The 18066-nt window shown below is 30.6% G+C and overlaps 1 protein-coding gene across 1 annotated transcript; it reads right to left on the bottom strand.

Annotated features, from left to right (window-relative positions):
- Nucleotides 1-298: 298 nt before the first annotated feature.
- LOC148284443 (uncharacterized) lies at nucleotides 299-15703 on the bottom strand. Its single transcript, XM_088239972.1, has 8 exons — nucleotides 15641-15703; nucleotides 15323-15439; nucleotides 15100-15214; nucleotides 13822-14036; nucleotides 13627-13716; nucleotides 3137-3235; nucleotides 2690-2904; nucleotides 299-772 (listed from the first exon to the last, which is right to left on the bottom strand). Exons 1-8 carry the CDS (start codon nucleotides 15701-15703, stop codon nucleotides 550-552), a joined length of 1137 nt encoding a protein of 378 aa, XP_088096098.1. The 3' UTR covers nucleotides 299-549.
- Nucleotides 15704-18066: the final 2363 nt, after the last annotated feature.

Here is an 18066-nt window from a genome sequence, read left to right as displayed (position 1 = left end):
GCCCATAAACGTCCCCTCGAAATATCGAGGACGATTAGACCTTAAGTCTATTTTGTTTGAATAAAAAATATTGTAATATTACATGTGTATAAATGGCAAAGTTACCGATGGTGGAACCTCGCTACACTAACGATTCTAGCCAGTTTTTTTTTCATGTTATTATATGTATTTTATTAAAACTGTGTTTTCTTTCTTGAGATAATTATGTGGGGAATTTGTGGGGAATCGATACATTGTTTTCTCCCCATTTGGGTAATTTGATCTAGATTTTTGGGGAATTTGGAAAATGAGCATTGGCAACGCTGACGATATTATGATTATGTTAAATGTCAACTTAGAGGTTAGGAATTTCAATTCGTCAGAAATGTTCGTAAAATAATAAGATTGAATAATTCGACTGACAGTTTGAGTTTATATAGGTATTTATGTTCATTAAATACAAATAATTTCATAAATCTGTGTACTTTTTTATAAAAGTTTTAACTTATGTTAACTTTTTGAATACAGGAACTGTTAAATATTTTATCTGCAGTAAGTCTTGTTTTTTTTTCACAAGTCGTTTAACGCATTTTTTCTCATTTCTTCGACACTATTACGTTCAGTTCCCTTTAACACAGGCAGTAATGTGTTAGAAATGTGCTGAGTTTTCATCAAATCAGTAGCATCACATATTGAGGATTCTGCACTACCATATTGATAATATTGGTCAAGAAAAGGCGGCCTTTTTTCAAGAGGATTCTCGCACAGCCACTTGTAATAGTCCCTCGAAGATCTTAAAACAACCAGGAAATAATTATTTTTATAAATACTTAAATTGAAATTTATCGTGCACTTAGTTAATACAATAATACATTTTTGACTAAAGAACACCGCCTGGAACCTGAAGCACTGCCATTCCCGCATGCTTCGCCATCTCCACACGCGATCACTTATCAAACATAAATATAATATTGGTACATAAAGTTTTGCGCCATACAAGAGCCGTGAGTATTTTTCTATCATGGTCGATGAGACTTACGACTCCTCAATTTATGAGCTAGTTAGTTTCTGTGTGCGTACTGTCGACAAAAACTTCGAGGTAAACGATTACTTCATTGAACTGTACAAGATTGTAAATACTATACTGTCACTTTCTTTATAATAGTGAAGAACGTTCTAGTAGGTCTAGACATATCTGTTGAGAAATTGTGGGGACAGAGCTATAACTGCGCTTTGAGAGCTGGAGAAGATAGTAGTAGAACTGTAGTCACAAACAATATACGTTCACTGTGTAGCACACTCGTTGAACTTAACTGTCCAAGATTCTTTAAGCCATCTGCAGACTATACAGGATATGACAAACTTGGCTAAAAATATAACAAATGCAGTCAGGGAATCGCCTAAAAGAGTTTTAAAACTTTCAATGCGGAATACAACAATGATCCTAATAAACTACGTCCACTTGCCTTCAAGGTGGATGAGAATATCTAGTATTATGCAAATCCTATGGAACTGCGAACACTTTCTAGACTTCTTAGAGGACTTTTTCTCATGAAAAAAATTTGATGCGGCATTCAAATGCGCTGGGCATCATTAGAAAATATAGCACTTCAAAACACACCCTTTCTTCTCTATCTACTTCCATGTCATAAGTTCTGTGGAGAAAATGAATTCCAGTATTCTATCTCCCCGTGTTGCTGTTTCTGAAGTAGTCAAAGCTAAAATGTCCGCTTGAAATCTTATAGTAAAACTGCAAGAATTTTAACTAGTTCTGGCAGAAACGCTGGAATAAACCGTTTCAAGTAGAAGATCCGGTGCTGCCTCGCTAGAGATAAATTCCAAAAAGATTTGACAATCCCTGCACTTTAAACGCCCATAAATTTGAGAGCCCAAAAGATTATACATGGAGATAATCGACACAGTGAAGTGTAAATGAAAGATTTTAGTTAACGGGGCTTCAAAAAGTACTTTTGGTGGAGAAAAATTGTGTATCAGCCATCAATGGTGGTGCAACCCAGGTAGCAATCCAGAAAATATATCAATGGCTACGGTTCGCTCTTCACCTCTCGATACTTCGCGATATTTCCATACAAAGAAATTGAAAGTTCAACATTATGCTTGATGTAAAGAAGTTTTCACTTGAAGAAGACGCAGTAGGTACATTAGTTACTTGCTGAAGTCTTTAAATGCGTCAATACTGTATCAGTAACCGCAGCATCAGCAAAGGTTTTTTATTGCTCTTAGTTGATTGAAGACCTAATTGAGGTCTACCGTGGTGCACAAGAGACTCAACAACATTGCTGTTCTCAACACCCATCAAACTGTTCTGAACAGTTTGGACCTCAGATCAATTCATCACAACACACAACCTAGTGCGTCATCTAACATTTGCCGTATATTAAGTAGGTAAATAATAAATTCAATATGTATGATTCTATATGTATGATATTTAGCCGGTGTTGGTATTATAAAAGGTTTAATTGAATCAATTATAATATAATTTACTTTTTATAAAATAGTCTCTATACTCAAAACTAATATTATCAGTTTTCTCTTTTTGATTATTATTTGAGTTGTGGTAGAATGTAATTCATATTATATTACTGTAATTATTTTATGCTAGTAGCTGTAGTTTTAAGCTGATGTGTTTCTATTTAGTGGAAGTTTTTGTAAGTAAAATGAAAAAAAATAAAATAATTGTTGATCTTACTTAAGATTAGTTATTCCATCCCATACAGTAGCCATAGTGTCAAGTTCCCTAGGAACGTGCTGTACATCAATCCACATCTCTTTAGTCTTGTTATCTGGTGGAAGGAACATAAGTTCTAATGGTAATGTTTGACCGAAGCCCATCGTTATCTTTTCATTTTCCTCTGCGATGGCATCACAATTGGTGTGTCTCTTCAACGTGGCTGACATGGATGCCTAAAAACATTTATATCAGTGTAAATTTACTCACATTTTTTTTTATTTGTCTTTTTTCATATCGCCGAGCTTATTGCCAAATGGCAATTTCTTCCAACCAATGAAATATAAGGTGTTGCTTATTTATTTTACTATTGAAATGATATTTTTTTTGTCATAAATGTTTCCTGTTTCATGAGATAACTGAATGTCTTATTAATTTACTAAACATGCAAATAGTAACGATACTTACTTGAAGTTGATTTGTAACATTCGCCACATGCTTTGGAACACACATTATTTCCTCAGTAATTACAGCCAGAGCTCGAGATATATGTTCGTCAAATTCTACCTAAAATAAATTTAGAATCATTAATGTTTTTATTTAATTTATGTACACTTATGTAACTGCAATGCATTTTATAAACTAAAATAAATAGACAATTCAATTTGCCATGGATGATAGTTCTGTTAGTATTATAAAATATATTTTATTTTTTAATTTAGCTCTGTTTATAGCTCTAAAAGCCAAGCATCTAAAATTACATGGTGCTTTCCATCAAATATTTCAATAAACTTACAAGTCACAAATTTCAAACAAAAAAGAAATGTGGCATTTTGACTTAAAGTTATCAGACATATTACTTTTGCTATTCATGTTTGTTACACTTGCATATTATTGAACAATTTAATATTTATATTAATTATATGTGAGTGTTAAAAGTTCGAAAATAAAATACATGTTTTTAACAATGCATAAATTATCTTTGATAAGGTGAATAGTCTTTGATGATTATAAATCATACAAATATCATACTGAGAACATTTCTTTGATAGTTGCTGCATTTGCGTCTTTCTGCTCTTGTGAGCTATGTATTCCCAAGTCTGTCCACCATTCGGCGAATTCTCTTGCTGCCTGTGTAATATAATATGAATTCTTATTAGAATGGCACATATAACAGACTTTAATATGTGCTTTTATAGTTGAATTATAAATTATTTTTACTTTGTCCATGTTAAATTGAGCTTGTTGTGTTTTGGTTAGTTCTTTAAAAATTTCAGATTCTCTGGGCATAAACTTTGATGGCCACTTTATTATTTCCCTGTTAGAACTATTAAAGTATTTGATATATAGTTTAGCTGCATTTTCTCTCGGGCTATAGGGAAAACAAATTTTCATTTATATAATCAGGAACAGCAATTTAATACTTCAAAAAATATTTTAGGTAAATATTTTATCTTTATATTCCAACGCTAGAGATAGAGTAAATCGATCAGAATATACTTCCTCCATTTGTAAATGATTCTTTTATGCAATATTCTTATTGAAACTATCCTGCTCACATGGGTAAATAAATTATAGATAGTAATAAAACAACTTTCAGACATGCTTAATTATTCTGTACTTTTCTGGCAAGGTATTAATGTATACATCAATATTATGATAAGTTTTGCATTTTTTTTTTTTGAAATTACAATATCCAAGAGATGATTTTACATAAAAACTGTGTTTTATAGTTATCCTAAGCACCGGATCTAATGAAACCAAGCGCCCGGTCACTTCCTGAAAAGGAACAGGAATATACACTTTTGTGAATTAATACAAGCATGTTATTTTCCCCTCCCCTTTAAGCAAGTTTAATACATTATCACCTATGCCAAGGTTATATAATTAAGTAGAAAGTAATTGTGATATTGATATCCTTAACGATACATTAAATAATTATGAGAGAACTGTAACGCAATTAATAAAATCAAATAGTCCTTTATATTAGTTAAGTAAAGTAATTTGTAACAACCTGTTAGTATAATTTATTGTAATAACTTTCATAATATTAATAGAGTTGAATTAAGCTTGTCCATTTTAAAAAAATACATAAACTTGTTGACTTATTTGTGCGTGTTGTGTTCACATAAATATAATTGATGAACAATATCTAAACATAACAAATTACACCAATCTTGTAAGTATTGTTTGTTGTTTGTGGACCATAATAAATAAAATAAAATAAAGTGTCTGGTTCTTTGTGCCAACTGAACCTATGGTAGGTCCAGCTCCGGTTATTTTTTCTATTTTTATAAAACCAATACAAATGGAAACTTACTGCACGGCGCACTAATTACAACACTTTATTAATTATTAACAACTTAATATGAAAAGAATACAGTACATCTAAATGAATATATATATAATCTATCATATATACAGGTAACCCCCGTTGATCGCGGGGAATACATTCTAGACATGGCCATGATAAGCAAAAATATTTTTTAAGCTCGACTGCCTGTTTACTACGACAATATGCCCTTAATTCGGAAACCGGACGGAACCCCTATACGAATCTTTGTTGTTGAGTGTAGACAGTAACACAGGCGTACTAACTCAGAAATATTAAAAAATTTATGTGCCTATAATGTCTAAGTTTGTATGATTGGTTTTATGGTATAATTATTTAAATCAATAAAAGAAAAAATGTTATTTTAGTACATAACCTAACAGGTGGTGAAGATATTTGGGGTTCTAAATCCCAAATTTCTGTGTTACTTTCTTCCTCTGCCGGCTCTTCAGTTCTATGGAATCCTTCTAGTAATTTAAGATTAGTTTTATTTCTAGCTCCTGCTATGTACTGCTTTCCACTTGGAATCATTGTTTCCTCAAAAACTATCTTAAGGGTTTTCTTTTTGAACTTGGTTGGGAGAGGAATAACTTCCTTTTTTTGTTTTGTTTTAAGTTTTAAATAGCAATCCATTATATTATTAGAACAATTAACAACTATGTACAGTATTATTTGACACACAATATTTAGAAGTTTAGTTTCAAATGTTTCCAATGGTTTCCACATTTAAATTTTTAAAAATAAATTTAAAATTCCCGGTATTGCTACACTGTTTTTTTCTGGCTTTCATATTATTAATTATATTTTTATTGTAAAAGCTTAGGGCCATTAGGTAGGTGTAGAAAAATAAATAAAACACAATCCATTCCACAAAAATATATAATTTAAATTAGTACAAAGAAATAGTAATTCTGTTCAAAAAGATTACTGCCCCATTTTATTCCTTGCTGTTTCTGTTGTTTATTTTATTTGATTGTTAATTCTGTTCTAATTTTTATTGTTAATTAATGTAACTTGTTTTTGGCCGATGTTATCATATTTTTTTAATATATATTTTGGTAGAAAGCTCTAATAAAGTTTAAAAAATGATTACTGGCCCATTATATTTTCTTTTGTCAAAATAAAGTAAAAATCTTTGCTGCATAATCACATAGTGATTAAATATCATAGAATTAAGAATAGTCTTCTTTATTCTACGTGAAATATATTTTTGAAAAAACATTAAACTGTAGGTTTAAGACGAACGATTCTAAATTTTATAAAGTATGCATATTTTAATTTATATTCCAATTCACTGGTTTTGTATTTATGCCTTAGATTCTTACTTTTTTTTAATAACATACTTCTGGAAATAAGAAAACACTGCAGTTTATAAGGAATATAGAACATGAACTAAGTATATTTTAAAATTTAAATTTGAAACACTAACTTTGTGGTTATTCATTATAATGAAATAAATAAACAACAATTTTCTTTTTAATGACTTTTTTCTACCAATTGGTTTCAATGCTACACATCAAGGTATAACTAAGGAATTCTATCCTATTTTATTTTAACAGTGATTACTAAATATTACATCGATACATATGGAGTTAATAAGTCTTCAGTATATTCTCTTAATTTAAATATAATAAAAACTTTACATTAGTTCTAGGGAATTTTCATCAACATCTTCATTCCCTTTCCGCACCTAATGGTACATAGGGCACAGCATTAGTACACCAATCGCAGCGTATCTTGATCATGCTTATATATTACATATACTTGTTACATAAGGTAAGATGATCAGTCTTACGCTTCAGGTACCAGTCCAGGGACCATGAAATATTCTAGTGTAAAAACATCTTTTATCATAAATATTTTATATTAACCATGTCGGGAATCGAACCCGAGACTTCTTGCATGGTAGGCAAACGCACTCACCATTACGCCATCATTCATTCCTTTGAAGCATTCATGATGTTATAACCATTCACATAATAAAGAGACACATTATTCCTATACTAACTACATCTAATCTATAAGATAAAGCAAATATTGCATTGCCCTTAACAATGCGAAAACAAAAGAGATAGCAAATCACAATACACTCACTGACATTCATGTAAGAAAAAGATGCACATATTTCCTTTGTTTATATTTGTTTCTGTGTGACTCGTTACAACAGTTATGACACCAGCTGTCAGCGTCATTATTTATGTACCAGGTAATTTAATATGATGAAATATGTACTTTAAAATATAACTGATTGTCTGCTTATTCAATAATTTTTATGAATGAAATAATATATTTATGATTTTCATAGTTACAGTGCAATTAAAGCATTTTCTCATTAGACATGGCGGCGAGGAAGGTAAATATCCACCAATTGAAATGCCATCTACTACGCGTTTGTAAAGTGTATATTTAATTACAGGTCATAGGTATAACTAACAGTCTGTATCTGTAAATTTTTGGAATTCGCCATAAAATATATCGTTACTATATTTTTACTATGCTTTTATGTGTGGCATTTTCAAATCTTCAGGTAATGGAGATGACATTTTTTCATTTTCTCGAGCCAACATCTTTTTCAAGTCAATTTTTGGGAGCTGATTAACTGCATCATATTGATGATGGTGTATCATTTTCTCTAGCTTTTCCACATTGAAAAAATCTCTTTTCTTCAAATAATTTGGATGTTTAGTTTTTGGGTGATCATTAATCCATTTGCAATAATCTTGCACAGACCTGCATAAGATAGGAAAAGAGGAAAAGATTATATTAAAATATTGTGTACCTACCCATTTACTTAAGTGTATTAATATTTCTAGGTTGATATTTATTTTATTTTTTTATTTATTTAGTTTTACAATACGCCCAAGGGGCATTTACAAAAAAATATACATGTAAGTACGAACATAGTAAGTAATAATTTTAAAAATAAACAACATTTTTTTTCAACAATGTTTGATTATGTCCAAAGCCTAGTAGGTGATTTGGTTCAGCCGGATGAATCTCACCCACGTGATAAAGGTTTCAGCTCTTTCACTTCACAAAAGTCAACAGATGGAAGAGTTGAGGAAATGTGGATGTTCAAACATGGGCAGAATGGTGAATGTTACACAGTGTGTAAAGTGGCCACTTAAACCAGCCAATGACAGGTCATAAGCCCTGTAAATGCCTAGACTTCCATATTCCCTTCTCGAAAACTTTTTCCCTCTCTGTTGAAATAAATTTAACATTTTTTTTGTTTACATGCAGAAACAAAAAAGCAAAATAAAAAGTAAAACTTTGACTATAAAAAAGATGGATAAAAGAAAAATGTTAGAATTAAAAAGCAAATTGTAAATAATTTAAACAAAAAAAATGCTATTAACAAATTAATTAATTAATTAAGTTTATATAAGATAATAATATAATCTACGGTACACAAAAATATTTGATAAATTAATTTAAAAAAATGATTAGATAATAATAATACACATCAAAAACAGAAAAAATTACATGAAAAAAAAGTTTTATTATGACTTTAATAATTGGTTTTAAACAATATTGCCATGAAAGTATTTTTTTCTTTTAAAATACTTTGCTTATCTGCTTACAAGGGAGGCGAGCATGATATGCTCGTATTTATTCACAAACATGCATATTCCCGTCCCTTTTTATTAAGTACCGGGGCGCTAGATCCCGTTTGATCCAGTTCTGTTGATGCAATTGTTTTTGCAAGAACTGATTAATGCTATTAATGTAAAATGTAAAAATATTATATTTGTAAAAAGAATTAGAAAACTTTGTATTGACACTTGTCAAAATATAATTATCGAAAGTCATTCATATCAATATAAATAAACTATGATTGTGATAGTAACTATGGAAAATATTTACACATGAACGTAAAAACAAATATCTCTTATTTGAAATTTTTACTTTAAATTTGTAATCCCATTCCAGACATTTTCCATAGTCAAAATTTCCTTAGGATAATCTTCCGGCTTCCAGTATTTCTTTGTAAAGTTATTAGGAGGAGTCCATTGCATTTCCTTGGGTAATTGTCTGTTGAAAGCTGTTTTAATTGGATTCTTTTTCTCAGTTTTTATATCCCATTTGATATTCCTCTTTAGCATATTGTTGTATGAGAGCTAAAATGAGTCCATATAAGGGTTATTATGTAAATTGGCTTCTAATGATTTTTTTAAATATATATTTTTGCAATGTGTATGTACCAGTCATGTTCATTATAAGGAATATAAATTTTTTGAATATCAAATAAGCCCAATAGAATATGAGTTTTAGATCGGAAACACAGAGGACAGGAACCAATAATTTACTGTCTATATTCTTTTTAAATATTGAAAAAAAAAGGTTTATTACTTAACTGTCACATATTTAGATATTTATTACAGCAATTTACATTGAATTATTTATACAATAGGTTATTTGAGTAGGTAGTAAAAATAAACATTCAATTTTATTGTTTTTGCTGGTGAGTCATCTAAACTGTCTAACTAGGGATAGCTTCCCCATTCTAATGCAGTAAATAATGAATTTTTTGTAATAAATATCATTTACTTAAATAAGAATTTTTAAATCCATTTTGATAGGTTTTCAAAAAGTTAAGATATAATCATGATATAATACATATAAAATTATTTATAAATGAGATACACGTAACAGTATTATTACTAGAGCACACATAGGAATATGTTTATGTGTGACTTACTTGCAGATTTAAAAGCAAATAATAAATATACTACTAATACCTAAATCCTAAGTCATTACCAGTAAAACTAGAAATAAACTTATGTCCTTCTAAATCGGACAACAATTTCTCGGACTCTCCCCGACCAATACTGAGTAAAAATGCAGCCAACACCTATATAAATATGCATCATCCATATCTACTCTCTAGTTAGAGCATAAGGTGTCCACAAAGCCGCTAGCTCCTGTGCATCCTTGTACTGTAGTTCTGACATGAATTGCAAACGAACAGTCAGCACCAGACGTCCAGGATATCGAAAACCTTGGTTAAGGTTCTCAGGAGGCATCCTCAGTTTATGGTCCAGCCATCCGAATCGCCTCCACTTGTTGACAGGTTGTCACCGAAGCTTCCTGCGCCCGTTCGCTTATTTCTTCATTCATCACAAAGTCAAACAACGGCACACCCGAGATTCTTCTGAGACACCTATTCTCTAAACTCAGTATTTTACTGTTATGGGCCATAGTGAGGTGCCACAATTTGCATTCGTAGAAGAAAATTGGTTTTACGCAGGCGTTATATTTGCGGATTTTGGTTGTCACTAAGTAAATATCCGATCTCCAGACAGCCTTCACACTGTTAAATGTGGCGCTAGCTATTTCTACTCCTTGTTTTTTTTGAAAGCAGTCATTTTCCATAAAATATAATTCAAGGTACTTTAAACTCTCAACCCTTTCGATGATTTGGTTTGTCAGAGCCATGGGAATTTGAGCATTAAGGCATGAAGTCACAGAATTAAGAATAGTCCAAAAAGAGCGTAGAATCATATTTGAATACATCGGACTGTGTCCAATATTTCCCCCACTATGCCTCACTTTCGCCGCGCGCATTCGTGATGTCGCCGCGTAATGTTGCACGATGGGAAAAAATATAATTATAACACAAATGTAAGGTAAAAAAAAAATCCAATCTTTTAATTTCTCTTAAATTTTATTATGCATACGGAAATATTGATTGACACAACAGAGTTGATAAGTAAAGGGTCATTTAATAAGAGTAATTGAATTAATGAACTTAAAATATAAAACAAATTTTATTTGACATACAACTGATATTTTTATATCATGTTAAATAATATTTGATGTTTTAAAGATAATGTCGGTCAAATGTCCACGATAGAGTTGTATAATCCGAGATCCAATTTTCATTAGTTCTCTCATTAGATAAGCAAAGTAGGGTAAACAAAATTACTACCCTGACAACACTAACCAAATGTTTATTTTGTTTCTTCGACAATCTGACAGATGGAAAAATAATTCAATTTTTAACTAATGCATTTGTTACATACACATTCATTTGCTAATTACACATGAAATGTGATAGCATCCTGTTTCTTTAAGATCCTAGACTTATTTCTACACTTTAAAATGACACAACACGGCATAGTTGAATTTAAATAAGGAGTTGCGTACTGAGTGATGTCTGAGCAACTAATGGGTCAAAACGTAAACCTACTCACTTATGAGTAGTTTAGTCGCAATCTGTTTGATGTGCGTATGCGGTTTCTGGACTATTCTTAATTCTATGCAAGAAGATATATAACTGCAGATTCGTGCAGGATGATTTATAACTCCATAATTGTGCCTCATACAAATTATTGTAGTAGTATTTTGTTTTTGGCAACTGAAGGGGAAAAATTAAACTTACTGTTCTGCAGAATTATGAGAGTAATTTTGAGAAAAAATAAATACACCAGAATAAAGTTGATGCTGAAACAAGCAAAAATTATGACAGTACGTCAACTAATATATTTTAATGTAATGTTTTTTGTTCATAAAATGATTAATGGTTATACTTCAAAAGAGTTGACTCAAAAGGTTTTTTCTAATCAATGTGAACATGTATATAAAACAAGAAATAAACATGAAGTAAGACTACCATTTCGTAAGAAAACAAGTACACAGAACTCATTGATGCACCGAGCTGTACAGTTATATTATAAGGAAATACCATTAGAAATAAGAGAGCAAAAAAATATTATTTCATTTAAATGTCAATTAAAAAAACATGTGTTCAGCAGATAAGTTTTAAAAAGTAATCTTATTTGTGTTAGCTTTATAGAAGTTTTTTAAAAAAATGTACGTATATTGTTTAAAAATGTTAATAATTAGTATATGTTTTATTAATAATTAGATATAAGTTAATATTAGGACATTCATTTATTATGTTTGTACTATTTAAAGACAAAATAAAAAAAAAATAAAAAAAGTTTTACACTGTACATGGATTTTCACAATTTTGATTTTTTAACCCATGCATGCGGAGTACCTATGTAGCCTATCAACAGCGACTGAACTGAATTGTCAATTATAACTACATTATTGGCATACTCTAGGTCGCAGAGTTTTTGGAAGGAGGAAATGGATATTCCTCGATATAGTGGAATTCATTTCCTTAGGATAAAGTCCATAAGGATTATAAAAAGGAACGGTGCAAGAATGCAATCTTGATAAATTCTGGCGGTGACCTCATATCAATCTGTGAAAATATTGTTCATTCTTATTCGGAATTCACAATTTGAAATATGGATAGTGTATATGAATTCTATTTTGAAATATTGTAAGCCATAGTATCACACTTTCGTACTTGTACTTATTCTTGAATAAATATTAAAATGAAGAGCATAATAAGAAAATAATAATGGCCGCATTGTGGTTTAATGGTCAGCATTTTTTTCTACCATGTAATAGGTCTCTACTCTCTCTATAGTTTTTTTAATTTAAAAAGTTTTTCACAGTGCCTAGACTGACACCTGAAGAGCAAAACTGGTAATCTTACCTTCATTTAACAAAAATGATAAAGATTCACTGCGTCTGGTGTACCTACCAAAGCAGTGTCCTATACCCTTGGGAAATGATGAATACGAAAGTAAATAATTAAAGTGTATGATCAGTTCTAGAAACTATTTACAAAATGCTCATCTAAACATAAAACTACATAATAATAATTGTCTTCAGAGTACTCATTGTAATTGCCCAATATTGAATAGGGCAGATAATTTCAAATACTTGGGAGTAATTATTGATATTAATGGAAGTGGAAACAGCAGATTGAAAATATTACAAATTAACTTTGACTAATGACTAATGTATATATTCAAAACAATTCGAAATAAAATTAATGTAAAGGAACCTTTAAAGATTTATTTTGCATTGTGTTAATTAATTTTGGAGTACGGTGTAATCAGATGGGATGGTGCGAGTGAAACAGTTTTAAATAGTGTATTTGTTGCACAAAAATCCATAATTAAAATAATACTCAGAGTCCCGATACATACATCTATTGAAGAAATATTCCACAAATCACAACTTATGACACCAAAGCAATTATTAATTACTTTTACTTACCTCAGGAACATTTTGATGTATTGCAAATTCTGCTGGTATTGAAACCAATCTCCTAGTGTTAATTTTCAAGCTCTTTGCTGCATGTGTATCAAACTCGATCTATAATAGATACATTTTATTTGATTAAAAGATAAACATAGTTTTTTTATATTTTTGAAGGATAACCTGCTAAGCCTCTATTTTAGAGGCTTGTCCGCAGGTAGGAAAGAAAGGGTATGGATTGAATTTATGAATAATACTCCGCAAACCTAGACCAATTGAGAAAAAAATCTTTGTTGGATTTCTTCTTGCAACTGGTGCCGCCTAACCAACTGTGCTACGGTGCCTTTTGTTGATTTTAGTCTCTGAGTATTTTATGTATGATCTTTGCTTGTCTGTGACCACTTTATTCCTGTGTTCGTTCTGAGCCTGCGACATTTTTATAAGTGATGTAGATGATTGCATAATTAACTGTGATAATTGCCATGTAGGTACAAACAAATATTTTGATGAAACGTGTGATAAATGTAGAAAAAGTATTATTTTATCTTTCTGTATCTACCTCAAACAGTTTCTTCACTGTTTCTTGTTGGAACAATGGAGAGTCATAGCCACCTAAATCATGCATGTATTTTGAAAACTCTGCACATATCTACAAAATAAATAAGCACAAACAAAATGTATTCCAGATCATTATTGTTAAAATTAAAATACCGTATTTTTGTTTTGTAAATAAACTAAATGTGAAAATGTTTACCTGATTTGTTATATCATCGGCTCGTTTAACTAATCCCTTTTCCTTCTCAGTTTCAGGTGGAAGATATTTTGATGTCCATCTTACTTGCTCTCTTTCTGTCTTTTGTAAAAAGTCATAATATGGATTGCTGCCAGCTTGTTTGCTGCTAATTCTATCAATGAGTAATGAAGTTTTAATAATTGGGTAATATAGATCTTTAAGAGTCTTGACGTTGCCTGCTTAAGAGAAAGCACTCACTATTCAATAACAAATAAAATGAAGCCAAATTAATTAAAAATTTTAACTATGGAGCTTTATTAAGAAATATCAACAAACAAAAAACATTATTAATAATTCCTTGCTAGTCCATTCGCAGTAAAAACAATTAATTTATACATCAAGTTTCTGCTGAAGCATAAAAACCGACATATTTTTAGAACTATCAACATTGTGGTTGAACCTGAATAATAGAGTCGTCCATACGGACAAAACCATTATATAATTAATAACCACAAAGTTAGCTACAACTTACAGCAATACAATGAGCTGTAGGTACTCAGGTCGAGAACAGCAAGTGTAAACCGAAAGCAGCTGTTACACGTTTGTTGTTAAACAAAAAATTTGGAACGCTTTTGTTCAATGCAATACAGCAAAAGGGCTTCTCTTCAAGCGGTAGTGAATAATTACTCTGAGGGTTGAACCATAGATATGTTTAGTTAGTTTACAACAACTTTACCAATTAACATTATTTAATAGTTTAGTGGCCATGAATAAACTAAATAGTTTTTTTTAATGATAATTTTTATATTCACATTACATTGTAAGAATCAAGGTAAGGTTTTATGTTTTAATATAATATATTCAAACCATACCTTGATTTTTTCATGTTTAAAAAGTTTTTTTTATTGAATTCCGAGTTACGGGATTTAATTATACTGTAACATATTTGGGTAATTTTATTGCTCTATTGTTCTCTTCCAGGTCAAACAACAAGGGGTGGAAGGAATGAGCGGGTGAGGGATATAAGCTCCGACTATGACAGTGTTACTAACAGATCAAAGTGAAATTAATGGGCTATGGTGTAATTTCCATACTAACCTAATAAATTAGTGTTTTTTAAGCAGTAAATTTTGTTTAAAAAAATATGAAAGAAAATATTGAATAGTAGAGTTTTGATATGTCAATTTTTAATATTAATAATAAGCTTTGTATGAAGAGTAAACTTGAATTATTTAATATCCTAATAGTTTAAGTCAATATCTTTTAAAAGGAAGTATCAACCGACTAAAAAAAATGTACATAAGGAATGGAACCTTGGAGAAGGCGGTTCCACTGTCGTGTCACTATCAAACTCTTCAGAAATATTCTTATCGAGTGTAGTAGGTTGAAGTGCTTTAGAAAGATATCGGATTCCCTTGTATAATTTTTTAAAATCCTTTCGCTAGAAAATAATAAAATACACATTAAAAACATGAATGGCAAGATGTACCTAATGTAGAATTGAAAAAATAATTGTTCTTACCTTAGCCAAAGCTAATTTTTCTTTAATGTTTTCATCTAAGCCAATTATCCTAGCTACAGATTTGTATAAGTCATCCGGTAAGAACTTAGCGATACTTTCACTTTCTACTTCTATAGGCTGAAAAACATTATTAGTTTGTGATCCCAACAGTAATAAAATATATAATTAGCTAAACTAAGGTTTCCAGGATGATAAATTGGTAAAAAATAGTTAATAATATAGAGACACATCTTACAGCTTAAAAATGGCTATCTTTGCATTGTTTGATGGTAAAGAATAACTGTAATTAAATAATAAAAGAAAACCATCAAAACTAACCAGTTTATTGTATATTGCTCTCAAAGCAGCTGCATCTTCAAGGGCTTCAGATCTCTTTTTCATTTTGATATTTTCGAGCTGAGAATTATTTTCACAGCAATCTAATTAATCTGTTTATCTTTGGTGCAAACTTTTAATATTACCAAGGCAGCAATGTTTAATCAATAACCTTTCTTATCTTACAAATTTAACTGTTGCATTTAATTCAACCCTACTAAGACATATGTATAAAATCAAAAGCTCATGGAGTTGATCTAGAAATTACAAATGGAAATTGGATTGAATTTACATATTTCTATTTTTATTTTTTTACAACAGCAATACTTAAAATTTTTATTTTGACGTCAATGCGTATTAATAGTTAACTTTTTTATGGGAATAAAACTATTTTCCCATAAACCATCATAAATTTGACATAATTTAATAAAATAATAATGTAAGTAGGTACACTTTGTTATAATGTTTTATGGCCTATATTAATGCGTTAGTGCCTGTCGGTAAAACCGTTAGAGTATGTAAAACCAAGTAAATATGGAATTTTTGTATTTCAGTATGTCCAGTTAATATTTTTTATTAAAATTTTCTGTCGCGCACACATAACCAAAGGCCATTAAAGATGCACCCATTTGAATGCATTGTAACTCCATTGACAAATCATATTACTGACATCTTTAAAATGTTCGATTCACTAAGTTAAGCGAAGACATGCACCATTTGATGTTTTTGCGAAGATATTAACCAGCCTATCAAGATATTAAGTCCTATGTCTGTACACAGATGGCATACGCAGTACTTAAAAATATTATTTATGGCTTTGAGTGATGGTTGGGTTATAATAAATTATTAGTAAAAAAAAGTTATAGTATACTCAGATATTGTTATTAGGTAATACGTTTTCATATAAAAAAACAGTTCTTTTTCAAAGAAAATATAATATGTACTCGTATATAGTTGTTAAATACTAAGATTAACATTTTTGATACTTGCAACTCATACAAGGCTGTAAATATTCAGATCCTACCCACATCCTTCCTAATTCAAATTATTGTTGTCCTACGGACAAGTGCCATGTGTTACTTTTATTAGTTTTTATCATAGGTATGCGTGCATCTGTATACTTCTGACAAAGTTAAACTAGTGTTCTATGAACAGTTTAAAACACAAATCTCATCTACATCTACACGATACCGGTATCTGTGCAATAGTAAAAGTGAAGTGCTTAATAAATGGAAGAATTTAAAAGCGAGTACAATTTCTATACAGTCCATAACATTCCTTCTGTTGTCAGTGTTCAAAGTCTGAAAGGTAATGAACTGACCAAACAATAGTATTAAATAGTCCTTTGTCAAAAATATTAATATTTATATGAATATATTTCATATGAATTAAATGATATATTACCAATATACAGGTATTATCTAAATATTTTTTCAAAAACCATTTTTGATTTATTCCTCGGCATGGGATTCCCCAATGAGGAATACATTATAATCAAAGCACGGAATTTTTTACAATGAAATACTTAATGAAGAAAAAATGTAACTTAAAAATGGAATATTTAAATTTTATTTGTAGAATTAGGTACATGCAATTTTTCGTGAAAAGTAGGTAGAATATTTTATTTCTGTCCGGGCGGATGAAGAATACAGTTCTGTTTGGGAAAAAAAAAATCCTGTACAAATAGTTTCAAAAAGCAATGGCTATTCTCAGGTAAAATTCTGACAAAGGAAATCAAGTGGAGATAAGTACATCTCGTAGTTAATGGTTGGTTTATTCGTCCATTTGCCTACCATGGTAGAGTTCCTGGTTGGATTCCTGAAAACGTCGAGATGAAATATTGGTGTTGTAAAATGTGGTTTCTTCATTATCTATCATCCCCCTTTCCACACCCAGTGGTGCACAGGGCACCTCATTGGTAAACCAAGTGCAGTGTATTTCGATCGTCTGTTATATCAGTCTTACGCTTCCAGTGAAATATTGCAGTTTATACAACCCGTGAAATAATATATTTCATTTTCACCTTGCCAGGAGCCGAACCCAAAAGCTCAAGAACGATAGGCAAACGCGCCAACCACTACACAACTAGGCGGACATATCTCCACTAGACACGGGTAAGATCCTGTTAACGAGAGGATACGTATCACTTGATCTGCATCACCAAAGTGACCGAATCTTTTAAGTCGACTGTATCTTTTGCGCATTCGGCTCATTTTGGTCATCATATTATCTCCGCATCTTCGTATCATTTGTGTCTTCATATCTTTCGTTCTTTTGTTTGCTCGAGCCGAATGTGTACGAGGGGTGAATGAAACAAATAGTTACCTTTGGCTGATATGTTAGCATGATTTTCTAAAATTGTTCTTTAGGTATTATAATATCAAAAATCTCTATAAAACAGATACTGTTTTATTTACAAAAAATAACGT

The sequence above is a fragment of the Micrasema longulum genome, unplaced genomic scaffold (assembly GCF_059751315.1).
Source record: "Micrasema longulum isolate JH-2025_06_02 unplaced genomic scaffold, ASM5975131v1 h1tg000118l, whole genome shotgun sequence".
NCBI lineage: Eukaryota > Metazoa > Arthropoda > Insecta > Trichoptera > Brachycentridae > Micrasema > Micrasema longulum.
Note: the sequence above shows the minus strand (reverse complement) of the source record. Positions and strands in the feature narration are given on the sequence as shown.

Excerpts from the sequence above, each read along its gene's own strand:
- LOC148284443 (XM_088239972.1), bottom strand. The coding sequence starts at position 15,703 with ATGAAAAAGAGATCTGAAGCCCTTGAAGATGCAGCTGCTTTGAGAGCA. Across the intron at positions 15,215-15,322 it reads AAAAATTAGCTTTGGCTAAG|GGAATCCGATATCTTTCTAA; the intron begins GTAAGAACAATT and ends AAATTATACAAG. Across the intron at positions 13,717-13,821 it reads CCGATGATATAACAAATCAG|ATATGTGCAGAGTTTTCAAA; the intron begins GTAAACATTTTC and ends TTTATTTTGTAG.